Raw genomic sequence first — 12,280 nt, 5'->3', positions numbered from 1 at the left:
TCCCAGCAGTAATATTGCCCACAGTTTATTTATCATACAATGCTGTATAATAGTAATAAAATAATAATAAATAAGTTAAATTATAGTTAATTTTAATTTCCTTAAACGCACAGTAATGTGTTTTAGTTATGTGATAACATTATTAAATCTCTACAATGCATAAAAAAGGTTAGATCCACGTCGGTTTCTCTCTCTGCCAATTTTTACATCGCATAGAAGCTGGCAGATGGTTTCCATGTAGTTTCCAAATAATGTCTGGCTTACATCTACTGAACTAATTAAGTTAATGCATTCTCTAAATATCTGTGTGCCAAAATAAAATTGGTGTGCGTCAATATCTTTTTAAAAATATTTTTTAAGATAGGGCAGCTCAAATTGAAAACTTGATCAATATATGGAGAACCATGACATATTTCTTTCCTTTTATGAGACTGATAACTAATGTCTTCAACATAAGAAATGTATGATTTATTTCTAAATATTTTATGATTATCAGTAACTTATTATATTATGAGTTATTGTACGTATCTTATCATAGCAATGAATATAAAGTAGATATAAACATAGTTTTATAATTATGTAGTGAATTTTTAAAAGAGCTCTATTGATTCGATGGCTAACACATAAAATGTTCAACGAATCCTAGCATTTTTTTACAGTAGTAGAAGTTTATTATAGTTTTTTTTAAGTTTGTTACTTTTCCTATGTGAACAGCAGGCAAGTTAGGTTGAGCAACAGTTAGTTAGAGAACAGTATAATCTACTCAGCCACACAAAAGGGAGATTTTCTAAAAAAGAAAATAATATACATCATTTTGAAAAAAAGCATTACATTACATGTCATAAACTTTAAAAAGAAAATGTGAATATTGAATATTTGATGACAGTTCTTTTAAGGATTGAATTATTTTAAAGGATCACTATAGTGTCAGGAAAACAAGCGTTTTTTGTGACACTAGAGTGCCCTGAGGGTGCCCCCACCCTCAATGTCCCCCTCCCGTGGCACTGAAGGGGTTAAAACCCCTTTCAGCCGCTTACCTTAATCCAGCGCCGGGCTCCCTCGGTGTTGGTGACCTCTCCTCCCCGTCCGACGTCAGCCCCACCGTCCGACGTCACTGGAGCCGAATGCGCATTCACGGCAAGTGCCACACGCACATTCAAAGTGTCCATAGGAAAGCATTTTTTCAATGCTTTCCTATTGACGCTCTGTGCGATGGAGGTGAAATTCGCCTCCAGCGTCGTAGATACGCCTCTAGTGGCTGTCTGGAAGACAGGCACTAGAGGCTGGATTAACCCCACATGTAAACATAGCAGTTTCTCTGAAACTGCTATGTTTGCATCTGAAGGGTTAAAATCTGAGGCAGCTGAAGTGGTCTGGGTGACTATAGTATCCCTTTAAAATTGTTTGCACATCAACACATTGTGCAAGTGCTTGTGTTTAGATATCGTTATCTCATTCACTCTGTCAAGAAAATTACATTTTAAGTGGAACCACCACTTTTTAGAAAATGATACCACTGAATAAAATTGTAATAAGCACATATAACTTATGTTAAAAAAAACTTTGTGATGCTTTGTTTTCTTTTAACTTTATATTAAAAATGTATTAAATTACATCAGAATCCAGTTGCAAATGAGGAAAAGAAATAGAAACATTGTTTCATTTCTCCTATCCTCTGTATGCTCTCTCTGTGCTGACTGCCAGGCACATAAGACAGTTTTTAACAATGACTAACAGAGAGGTAGAACAATCAGGATGTGGAATTCTCTACCTGAAGAAGTGGTTTTATCAGAGTCCATACAGATGTTCAAACAGCTACTAGATGCATACTTGCAAAAAACAGAATATTCAAGGATATAATCTTTCAATGTAGGGTAATAACTGCTTGATCCAAGGATTAATCTGACTGCCATTCTGGGGACAAGAAGGAATTTTTTTCCTAGTTTGCTGCAAAATTGGAAGTGCTTCAAACTGGGTTTTTTTTGCCTTCTTTTGGATCAACAGCAAAAAATAAATGTGAGGAAGGCTGAACTTGATGGACGCAAGTCTCTTTTCAGCTATGTAATATGTAACTATGTATAATGGAGGTGCCCCGTTGCAGAATAAAGAGGTGTGGATTTCTACATCTAATTTCACTTGTAATACTTTACAAATACAGTTTGTTAAATTTAAGGGATATGTAATATTAAAAATCATGAGAAGCCACTATTCCCCTTAAAATGTAACAGCAATATTGCTCATGACAAAAAGAAGCATTAGCTTTTGTCAGCAGATTATCCCTTATTCACTCACCTCGGTATGAATCCTCTCCAAAATCAAAGAGTTTAATTCACTAAATAGTGAAGCATAGAAAATAAATAAATAAAATGTAGATCTGTAAAAAAAAAAACCGCTCCTTGTTTGAGCTTTATTTTGAAAATGTGATTTTCAACTCATTAAAATGTATCAGATATGAAGGTGTTCATGTTTTAACTAAAAGAAAACCATCTTCTTATGTATTACAGTGTATTAAATTACAATATTTTATGTAACACTAAATGGAAAAATATTGATAATTTTTGTCATTGTGGCCCCAATAGTCATATCTTATTTTTATTTTTATTTTTTAAACGTGTTAATGAGACTTATCCAAAAGGGATTAAATATTATTTTGTTTGGATTGGGCTACCCAAAAGTACACCTATTTGAAAATGTACGTCCTGAAAAAATTACATTCAAGACAAGTACCCAAACACCATGCACACCCACTCTCTCAGATTTGATCATTTCCATGTTTTGAACGTAATGTGGAATCCTGAACCACTTGGGTTAAATAAAGTTGGTTGGCATACCCCTTCTCTGGACAATTGCCTACTCTGCCTTTGGATTCCAAAATATTTCTAATGATGTTGGGATGGAGATTACAATCAAACTACACTAATTTAGATAATAGCATAGTGTTTTTTGTAGATTTTTTTTCTTATTATTTTTTTCAGCAGCGTTATTGAATTTGAATAAATATAATAGTAACTTGGATTTCTCTCAATGTTTTCTTGGGAATAGTGGGCATTCTGCAGTTGGTTGGTAATCAACTATACACAGAAAATCCAGGGTTGTGATTTGAAGCTCGCTGTTCATTGTTAGGAGGTTTATTCTATGCATCTCTGATTAGCTCTTCAATCAAGTGAAAGTACAATGGGATTTAGAAATTGTGTTTGTTTCATGTCTTATACTCATGCTACCATTTTCTTCCTTACACAGGCTGCTTTATCGGGCTATCGACTCACACACAGAGGACATAGGTCCTGTTTACAATCACCGTGTGGAGATATCTATCTTCTTCATCATCTACATCATCATCATCGCCTTTTTCATGATGAACATCTTCGTCGGTTTTGTGATTGTCACCTTCCAGGAGCAGGGAGAACAAGAGTACAAGAACTGTGAATTGGACAAGAACCAGGTAACACTTGTAGCCCAGCTGTGGTCAGCACTTTATAAATCTGATATCAAGTATCAGCAGCTGGTAAAGGTTTAGGTAATATTTAAATCTCAGGCTGCTAGGGACCGTGGAAATGGGCACAATTCACAAAAATGTTCATTGAATGCTAGAGGCTTTTTCTTTTTCTTTAAATAAATGTAAACTATGTACTCATTTCCATTGGGGACATCAAGTATATCACATTAAATGTCAGTGCTTTTAATATTACTACTGTGCATTCTATACCTTCCCTTTCAACGAGTGATAAAGGTGTATATTTATGCATCTGGTCAGTAGACAATTCAAGAATTCAAAATGTATGGGACTATCTCAGTTTGAACGATCTCAACACACTGCCCCAGTATACTTCTTTTTTTATGATAATTCAAAAAAAAGTTCTTATAATGGCATTGCTGTATACTTACATAACTTGTTAATGTGCTCATGCCATGGTACCTACACACACAAACTTAAATAAACTCACCTAAACAGGTGAGAACAACTATAAGTGTTGGACTGTCCAGAATTGGAAAGAATGTAAAATAATTATACCCTACTTTGAGAAACAACATTCCAAGTACAATCTACCACTTTATTAGTCACATCTCAGCATCCTACTAGAAGTCAGTGGCTCTTTACAAGACAAAATGAATATAGCGCTGAATGTGGGCAGATAAATACCAAGACTGTAAAGTATTAATTAAAACAACCAACCCGTACAAAAATGCAACAGTATCAGACATTCAGTGGGAGTGGAATAGTCAAATAATTGTTAAAAAGCACAGCTGGTACAGATAACCAATATGTGGAATTGTACCTAGTAATCTGGAACAGCCAACACTTGACATGCATGTGAGAAAGGTATATTCTGTTGCTATAGGAAAAAAGGGACATGTTCACTGAACAAAATTATTTTTCATGAGCTGAACTCAAAGATCTAAGACTTTTTGTATGTACACAAAAGGCCTATTTATCTCAAATATTGCTCACAAATCTGTCTAAATCTGTGTTAGCGAGCACTTCTCCTTTGCCGAGATAATCCACCCACCTCACAGGTGTGGCATATCAAGATGCTGATTAGACAGCATGATTATTGTGCCTTAGGCTGGCCACAATAAAAGGCCACTCTAAAATGTGCAGTTTTACTGTATTGAGGGGATCCGGGGGGTCCGAAAACCAGTCAGTATCTGGTGTGACCACCATTTGCCTCACGCAGTGCAACACATCTCCTTCGCATAGAGTTGATCAGGTTGTTGATTGTGGCCTGTGGAATGTTGGTCCACTCCTCTTCAATGGCTGTGCAAAGTTGCTGGATATTGGCAAGACCTGGAACATTCTGTCGTATACATCGATCCGGAGCATCCCAAAGATGCTCAATGGGTGACATGTCCGGTGAGTATGCTGGCCATGCCAGAACTGGGATGTTTTCAGCTTCCAGGAATGTGTACAAATCCTTGCAACATGGGGCCATGCATTATCATGCTGCAACATGAGGTGATGGTCATCAATGAATGGCACAACAATGAGCCTCAGGATCTCATCATGGTATCTCTGTGCATTCAAAATGCCATCAATAAAATGCACCTGTGTTCATTGTCCATACCATACGCCTGCCCATACCATAACCCCACCGCCACCATGGGCCACTCAATCCACAACGTTGACATCTGCAAACCGCTCACCCACACGACGCCATACATGCTGTCTGCCATCTGCCCTGTACAGTGAAAACGGGGATTCATCCGTGAAGAGAACACCTCTCTAAAGTGCCAGACGCCATCAAATGTGAGCATTAGCCCCCTCAAGTCGGTTATGACGACAAACTGCAGTCAGGTCGAGACCCCGATGAGGACGACGAGCATGCAGATGAGCTTCCCTGAGACAGTTTCTGACCGTTTGTGCAGAAACTCTTTCGTTATGTAAACCGATTGTTGCAGCAGCTGTCCAGGTAACTAGTCTCAGATTATCTTGGAGGTGAAGATGCTGGATGTGGAGGTCCTGGGCTGGTGTGGTTACACGTCGTCTGCATTTTTTGAGGCCGGTTAGATGTACTGCCAAGTTCTCTGAAACGCCTTTGGAGATAGCTTATGGTAGAGAAATTAACATTCACGGGCAACAGCTCTTGTGGACATTCCTGCAGTCAGTATGCCAATTGCACGCTCCCTCAAAACTTGCGACATCTGTGGCATTGTGATATGTGATAAAACGGCACATTTTAGAGTGTCCTTTTATTGTGGCCAGCCTAAGGCACACCTGTGCAATAATCATGCTGTCTAATCAGCATCTTGATATGCCACACCTGTGATGGATGGATTATCTCGGCAAAGGAGAAGTGCTCGCTAACACAGATTTAGACAGATTTGTGAAAACTTTTTGAGAGAAATAGGTATTTTGTGTACATAGAAAAAGTCTTAGATCTTTGAGTTCAGCTCATGAAAAATGGGGGCAAAAACAAAAGTGTTGTGTTTATAATTTTGTTCAGTGTATTTGGAAAGACAGACAGACAGTGGCGTACACACAACCTATGGGGCCCCGGTGCGAAAACTGATCAGTGGGCCCCCACCCCTTTCCCGCGCTTACTCTGCGCAGGCCGGGGCCGCAACACATGACGGCGGGCACCTGGTCGCAGGGGTTGCAGGGCTGCGACCACGGTATGTACACCAGTGCATGCACCACTACAGACACCCAGATCACATCAGCTCAATGAAGTGGTCTGGGTGTCAGGTCCCTCTAGTTTTAACCCTGCAGCTGAAAACATAGCAGTTTCAGAGAAACTGCTATGTTTCACTGAGGGTTAATCCATCCTCTAGTGCCTGTCTCATTGACAGCCGGTAGAGGAGCTTCCGCGATTCTCACTGAAAATCACAGTGAGAAGATGCTGAACGTCCATAGGAAAGGAGTAATGCTTTCCTATGGGCGGTTTGAATGCGCGCACGGCTCTTGCCTTGCATGTGCATTCGGAGCCGAGAGGCAGATCGGGGCGGAGGATCCCCAGCGCCAAGGGAGTCCGGCGCTGGAGAAAGGTAAGTGCTGAAGACACACACACACACACTCTCACGAACAAACACAGACACACACATTTACTGACAGACACACACTCAGTGACAGACATACATACATACACACTCACTTACAAAACACACTCAGTAACAGACACTCACAGTAACACACTCACTGACACACACAAACTAACACACACACTGACACAAAAACTAACACACACTCTAACACACACACACACTCTAACACTAACACAGACACACACACTCTAACACACACACACTCTAACACTAACACACACGTTTAAAAACTCCCAATCCTTTGGGAGTGCTGAGGGGATTCCCTGGGGTCCAGTGGTGTTGCTGGGTGGCCGGTCACCGGGCAGGCTGGCTGGCGGGCGGGCCAGCCAGCCTGCCCGGTTCAGCTCCCTCACGCGCCGCGTACTGATGCCGGAGCCGGAATATGACGCCCAGTGACCGTTCTCCCTCGCGCGGGCTAATGGGGCAGCACAAAACCAGGATACACCACTGCATCTGTATGTTAGATTTTGGGAAAGTAGATGATCAGTAGTCATTTTACTTTTCTACAGCAGTTGCCCCTACAAAACATGCAACAGAGGAGTGTTGTGAGTGTGCAAAAGAGATTCCAAAATGATTTGATACTTTTGACATTTCGATCCTTCCTTCTATGCTCAAGAGCACAGATAAAAAGAATACAATGGATCATAAACCAGCAACTTAAAGTCTAAATATTTGGATAGCATTTATATTTTTATAATTATCTGTGATTTCCATACTATATATTGGCTGTCAATGATAGTGTGGGTACAAGAGAGCTTCTTAAGCTGGAGTTAAATAATATATATATCAGAGATACCCAGCTGTTGCCTGACTTCAGATACAAGAAGCCTCTCTGATCCGCTGCTGATGCATGATTTTCACTAGACAGGTAATCCGTTACAGTTTTACTACTGGTAGATTTATTTGCCAATGTTTATACTAGAAGCAAAATTGCCAAAACCACATAGAAAAAAGAACAGACTATATTTGGACTTCCATAAATCATCTCGCATTGAAAAAAAGTGCTAATAAAATATTCTCTTTTTTCTCTGTTTAAATGAAGAATCACATGATGTCACTGAAAAATAAGTGAGTGTCAGGATCCCACGGGCGGCTGCGAGGGGAGGCTGCAGTCCGCTCGCGGCACTCACCCTCCAGCCGTCCGCGGTCCCCTTCTCATCGTACGCTCGGCGAGCGGAATCCTTCCAGCCTTGGATGCCGCCCGCGTCTTCCTCTTCGTCCCCCAGCAGCAGCATGCATGACGCTGCACGCTGGGAGACCGCCCATTTTTGTAAACGCCGGGGTCAGCCACCTGACCCGGCGTTAACGGTACAGTGCCTCAATCACAGTGGGAGGTATAGATATCTCCCACGTGTGATTGTTAACTCTGATTGGAAATTATCCAATCAGTGTTAAGCAATGGGTTTAAATACTTACCTTTCCTGTCTCTCTCTGCCCTGTTGTGGTCTTTGCTTTCTAGTATTGCTGTTCTACTTGTGGTTCTCTCTGGTTTACGTACTCTCTGGCTTGTTTATCCGACCTTGCGACTTTCTCCTACCCTTTGACCTCGGCTTGTCTCTCGTTATTCTGTCTTCTGGTTCCCCTTACTCGGCTTGTCTCCTGACTATTCTTTGTGTGCTTAGCCCGGCCACTCTAAGGTCCGGTACTGCACCTTTTCTGTGTGTGTGTTAGCGTGTTTGGTTCCCAGAAATGTGACAGTGAGTCAGCCTGGCTAGTTTAGCCTAAATCTTGCAGTGTGATTGTTCTACTATGTCATTTCAATTAAATTCACGTTTTTATTCAAATGTAGGTTTTACTGAGGGATTACACTACTTTAAAACCTGTTTTCTAGTGAACGAACTCCAGTGACATTGAAACAATCAGATGCAGTGGGTTAACTGGAAAGGGTGAGGGTGTAGGTAGAATTGCTACCAATTCCAAAGTTTGAAAGCCTTGACAATCCCTTAGCCAAGTATTTCCCAAACCGGCACTCAAAACACACCAAAAGCCCAGGTTTTGTCAGTGAAATACATAAATCCTTGACTGTTGGTGAACTGGTTTGGGAACCATTGCCTCTTGTACATTTTAGCAATAGTTTATGGACCAAATTGTAACCACAAAGAGGATCCGTGCTGGCTACAGTAGGAGCACAGAATAGAAAAGAAAAAAGTGGTACATCATGGGTGAGTAAGGAAAGAAAATGACTGACCACTTTTTAATGAATAAATCTTGTTAGCTCAACCCAGAGCTTGGCTAAACTATGGTTCTTTGAATTTTTACTGCCTAATTTTTTTTAAGGGATTCTATAGTGTAATGCAATGGTTCCCAATCCACTCCTTAAGTACTCCCTAACAGTCCAGGCTTTAGGGATTACCTAGTAGTTTCTAAGGTGTTTTTAGAAAAAGAAAACAAAAAACTTTGTTAGGTAATCCCTAAATCCTGGGGGGTTCGTAAGGACTGGGTTTGGAACCCCTGGTGTAAGGAATATAAAGTTGTATTCCTTATACTATAGTGTCCTCTGGCCCCACCTTATCTCTTGACCCCCCACCCCCGGTACAGAAAGGGTTTAAAAAAAAATGAACACTTATCCAATCCCACCGCCGATCTCCCTCCGACATCATCCGATACCAAAGTGCATTAGGCCCTCCCCATAGGAAGAATTGCTTCCTATGTGCACGTCCAGCATCATTTAGGAAAAAGCCGTTTAACAAGCAGGAAGTGAATATTGTGGCTTTCTGATTGACAGCCACTAGAGGCAGTCTTAGTCATGCAATGTAATCATTGCAGTTTCCCATAATCACTTCACCCATTGTAGTGGTTATGGTGCCAGCTGCCCCTGCAGCCATCTACTGGTTTGTGAATGGTTTGAAACCTACGTGTGTCCCTATAGCTCTGCTCTCCTTCACTCAGGTAAAGCATGGTTTCAGACTCCACTTTAGCAATGTCTAACATTTGATTTTAGGTCATTCATTGGCAGAAGAATCAGCAGATGTATTCAACAAAGCATTAAAGGGTTACTCCAATCCTTATAAATATAAATATATTTTTAAATGATCATTGGCCCCACCCTCGGGAACGCTTCAAAAGTAGATTAAAAGAAGTTTTTACTTACCTGAAATTCAGCGCCCGTCAAAGTTCCCAGCATTGTTTTGGAATAGAGTTCTGGGCTGCTAATGTCACATGTGTCGGGGTGCAGCCAGCCCCAAGCAGACAAGTGCAAATTAAACTGCATGTTTAATGTTTCAAGCTGAAATACAACTCTTTAATAATCTAAAAATGTTGCACCATTAAAAAAATTGTAAACTCGTCATATAGATTCATGTTCCTGATTTATTGGTTAATGTGTTAAAAATTTAACTGTAAGAGCCATGCATCCGTTGTACAATCCTAGGTATAGACCAATATAAGTGTATACACTCAAGCCCTATCTCTTCCGGCAGCGTCAATGTGTGGAGTATGCTCTGAAGGCTCGTCCCCTCCGGAGATATATACCCAAAAACCAATACCAGTACAAAGTCTGGTATGTGGTCAACTCTACCTACTTTGAGTATCTCATGTTTGTCCTCATCCTGCTCAATACCATCTGTCTGGCCATACAGGTAAGAGTCTTCTTCCAACATATTCAGGGTTTCTGGTGATGAAATAACACCAATTCATAGATGTCGAGGAAGAATGAATATTTGAAGTGGATATTTTTATTCATTCCCTTTATTTTCAGAGTTGTTGTTATAATTAAACAAATCAAAAAAGAAAGAAAGGGTTCACTTGGGGTAACAAAACAATTGTCACAAATTTAGCCATAGGTGTATCCTACATATTGTTTCGGCTGCTTAATAAATACTTTTGTCCTTCAATTTAACAGTTTTCATGAGAGCACATCATAAATAATGGGCAACACGTTTTGGTTTATAGTATTTATGAAAGAAACTAAATAAAATCTTACTCGTGTAGCACCTTTCCCTTTTTAGACATCAAAGTCTGTGATGCAGGGTTATATGCTGTAAAGGATGAATTAATTGTTGAACCCAGCCATTATATTGATAAGATTTTTTTCTAGAATTCTACCATATTACCTAGTTAATTACAAAACAAATTAAAATAAATTATTAATTCAGTTACCACAGTTAGTAGGTTTTACATAATTACTTTTTGTTTATCTGAAAGCTTAATTTGATATTTTACTTGTTAGTTTATGATTTAAGCCTCCAGAACTTTAACTTGTCTTTGAGCGACCCTGTAAGTAGGAAGGGCACGCGATGGAGAAGTTGGTGAGATATTTTCCATAAAACATAAACTGCCTTGGTCAATCCTCTCATTTTCAGCACTATGGACAAAGCTGTTCTTTCAAAGAAGCTATGAACATTCTCAACATGCTCTTCACAGGACTATTCACCGTAGAAATGATCCTGAAACTTATTGCCTTCAAACCAAAGGTATGTAGAGAGGATGAATATGTACAAAGCAGGGCAAGGGGCATTCAATTTCACTGCTCAGCTAGATACTGCCAAAGGATATGTTAATCAAGAAAAGTAACATGAAGATATGTGGACCTTACAATATTCCAGAATGTGGCCTATTTATTGTGCTACAAGAAAGGTCAACTGAAAGCTAGTGCATGGTGAGAAACATAATAACCTCTGGATCACATCTGGCTTTAGCCGTTAGGTAAGGTTAAGGTTGATTGACTACACACTACAAACGCTCTTGTTTGTCTTGAGGGCTTGATGTTTACTCTGTGATAAAACTGAAAGTCAAACTATTTTTACTTTATTTATTCTCAAAAGCCAATTCTTGAGGCTTTACAATTTGATTTTCTTTTCATTCAACTGCCATGTTTCTAATTAAAGGGACTCTCCAGTGCCAGGAAAACAATCCGTTTTCCTGCCACTGCAGGTCCCCTCTCCCTCCCACCACTCATTCCCGGTTGCTGAAGGGGTGAAAACCCCTCCAGTCACTTACCTGAGACCCCCGCCGATGTCTCTCAGCGGTGGTTTTGGGTTGCCGCCGCTCCTCCTCTTCATTACGTCAGCCGGCGGGGGAGACTGATCCCACCCGCTGGCTGAGGAGACCTAATGCGCTTGCGCGTCAATGCCACGCATGCGCATTAGAGCTTTCCATAGGAAATTCCTATGGGAAATTGAGCAACGCTGCAGGTCCTCACACAGCGTGAGGACGTCCAGCGACGCTCTTGCACAGAAAACATGTGCTATGAATCAGGAAGTGCCCTCTAGTGGCTGTCTAGTAGAGTTAACCCTGCAAGGTAATTATTGCAGTTTATGAAGGGTTAAGGGTAGTGGGAGTTGGCACCCAGACCACTCCAATGGGCAGAAGTGGTCTGGGTGCCTGGCGTGTCCCCTTAATGCAGTTAAAAGGTTTGTTATTTTGCATAAATATCCTTTCTAAAGCCTCAAGAACAACCAAATATAACACTTAAAGGAACACAATAGGGTTATGAACACAAACATGTATTCCTGATCCTATAGTGTTAAAAACACTATCTAGCCCCCCCCGGCTCACCCTTGCCCCGTAAATATATTAAAATCTTACCCTTTTCCAGTCAACTGGTGCTGGCGCTGCTCTTGATCTGCCTCCTTAGCTGACATCATTAGAAGTGATGATCTCAACCAATAACAATGTTTTCCCTTAGGAAAGCATTGGATTGGCTAACATTGTCAATTTTGATTATCTCAGCTAAAAGTGCCGAGGGGGGTGCCAAACACAACCCTGGCCAATCGGCATCTCCTCATAGTGATGCACTAAA

At 40.5% G+C, this 12,280-nt stretch overlaps 1 protein-coding gene across 7 annotated transcripts in view; it reads left to right on the top strand.

Moving 5' to 3' along the window:
• CACNA1C (calcium voltage-gated channel subunit alpha1 C) overlaps positions 1–12,280 on the top strand; it is a 590,913-nt gene that overhangs the window by 487,898 nt on the left and 90,735 nt on the right. For all 7 annotated transcript variants that reach the window (XM_063447661.1, XM_063447667.1, XM_063447665.1 and 4 more), the window contains 3 exons: positions 3,241–3,442; positions 9,960–10,118; positions 10,842–10,952. In XM_063447661.1, coding sequence (XP_063303731.1) covers positions 3,241–3,442; positions 9,960–10,118; positions 10,842–10,952 — 472 coding nt within the window. The remainder of the gene's footprint in view (positions 1–3,240; positions 3,443–9,959; positions 10,119–10,841; positions 10,953–12,280) is intronic.

Source organism: Pelobates fuscus, chromosome 3 (genome assembly GCF_036172605.1).
Source record: "Pelobates fuscus isolate aPelFus1 chromosome 3, aPelFus1.pri, whole genome shotgun sequence".
NCBI classification, from domain to species: domain Eukaryota; kingdom Metazoa; phylum Chordata; class Amphibia; order Anura; family Pelobatidae; genus Pelobates; species Pelobates fuscus.
The sequence above is the reverse complement of the archived record's forward strand: the minus strand, read 5'-3'. Positions and strand labels throughout refer to the sequence as shown.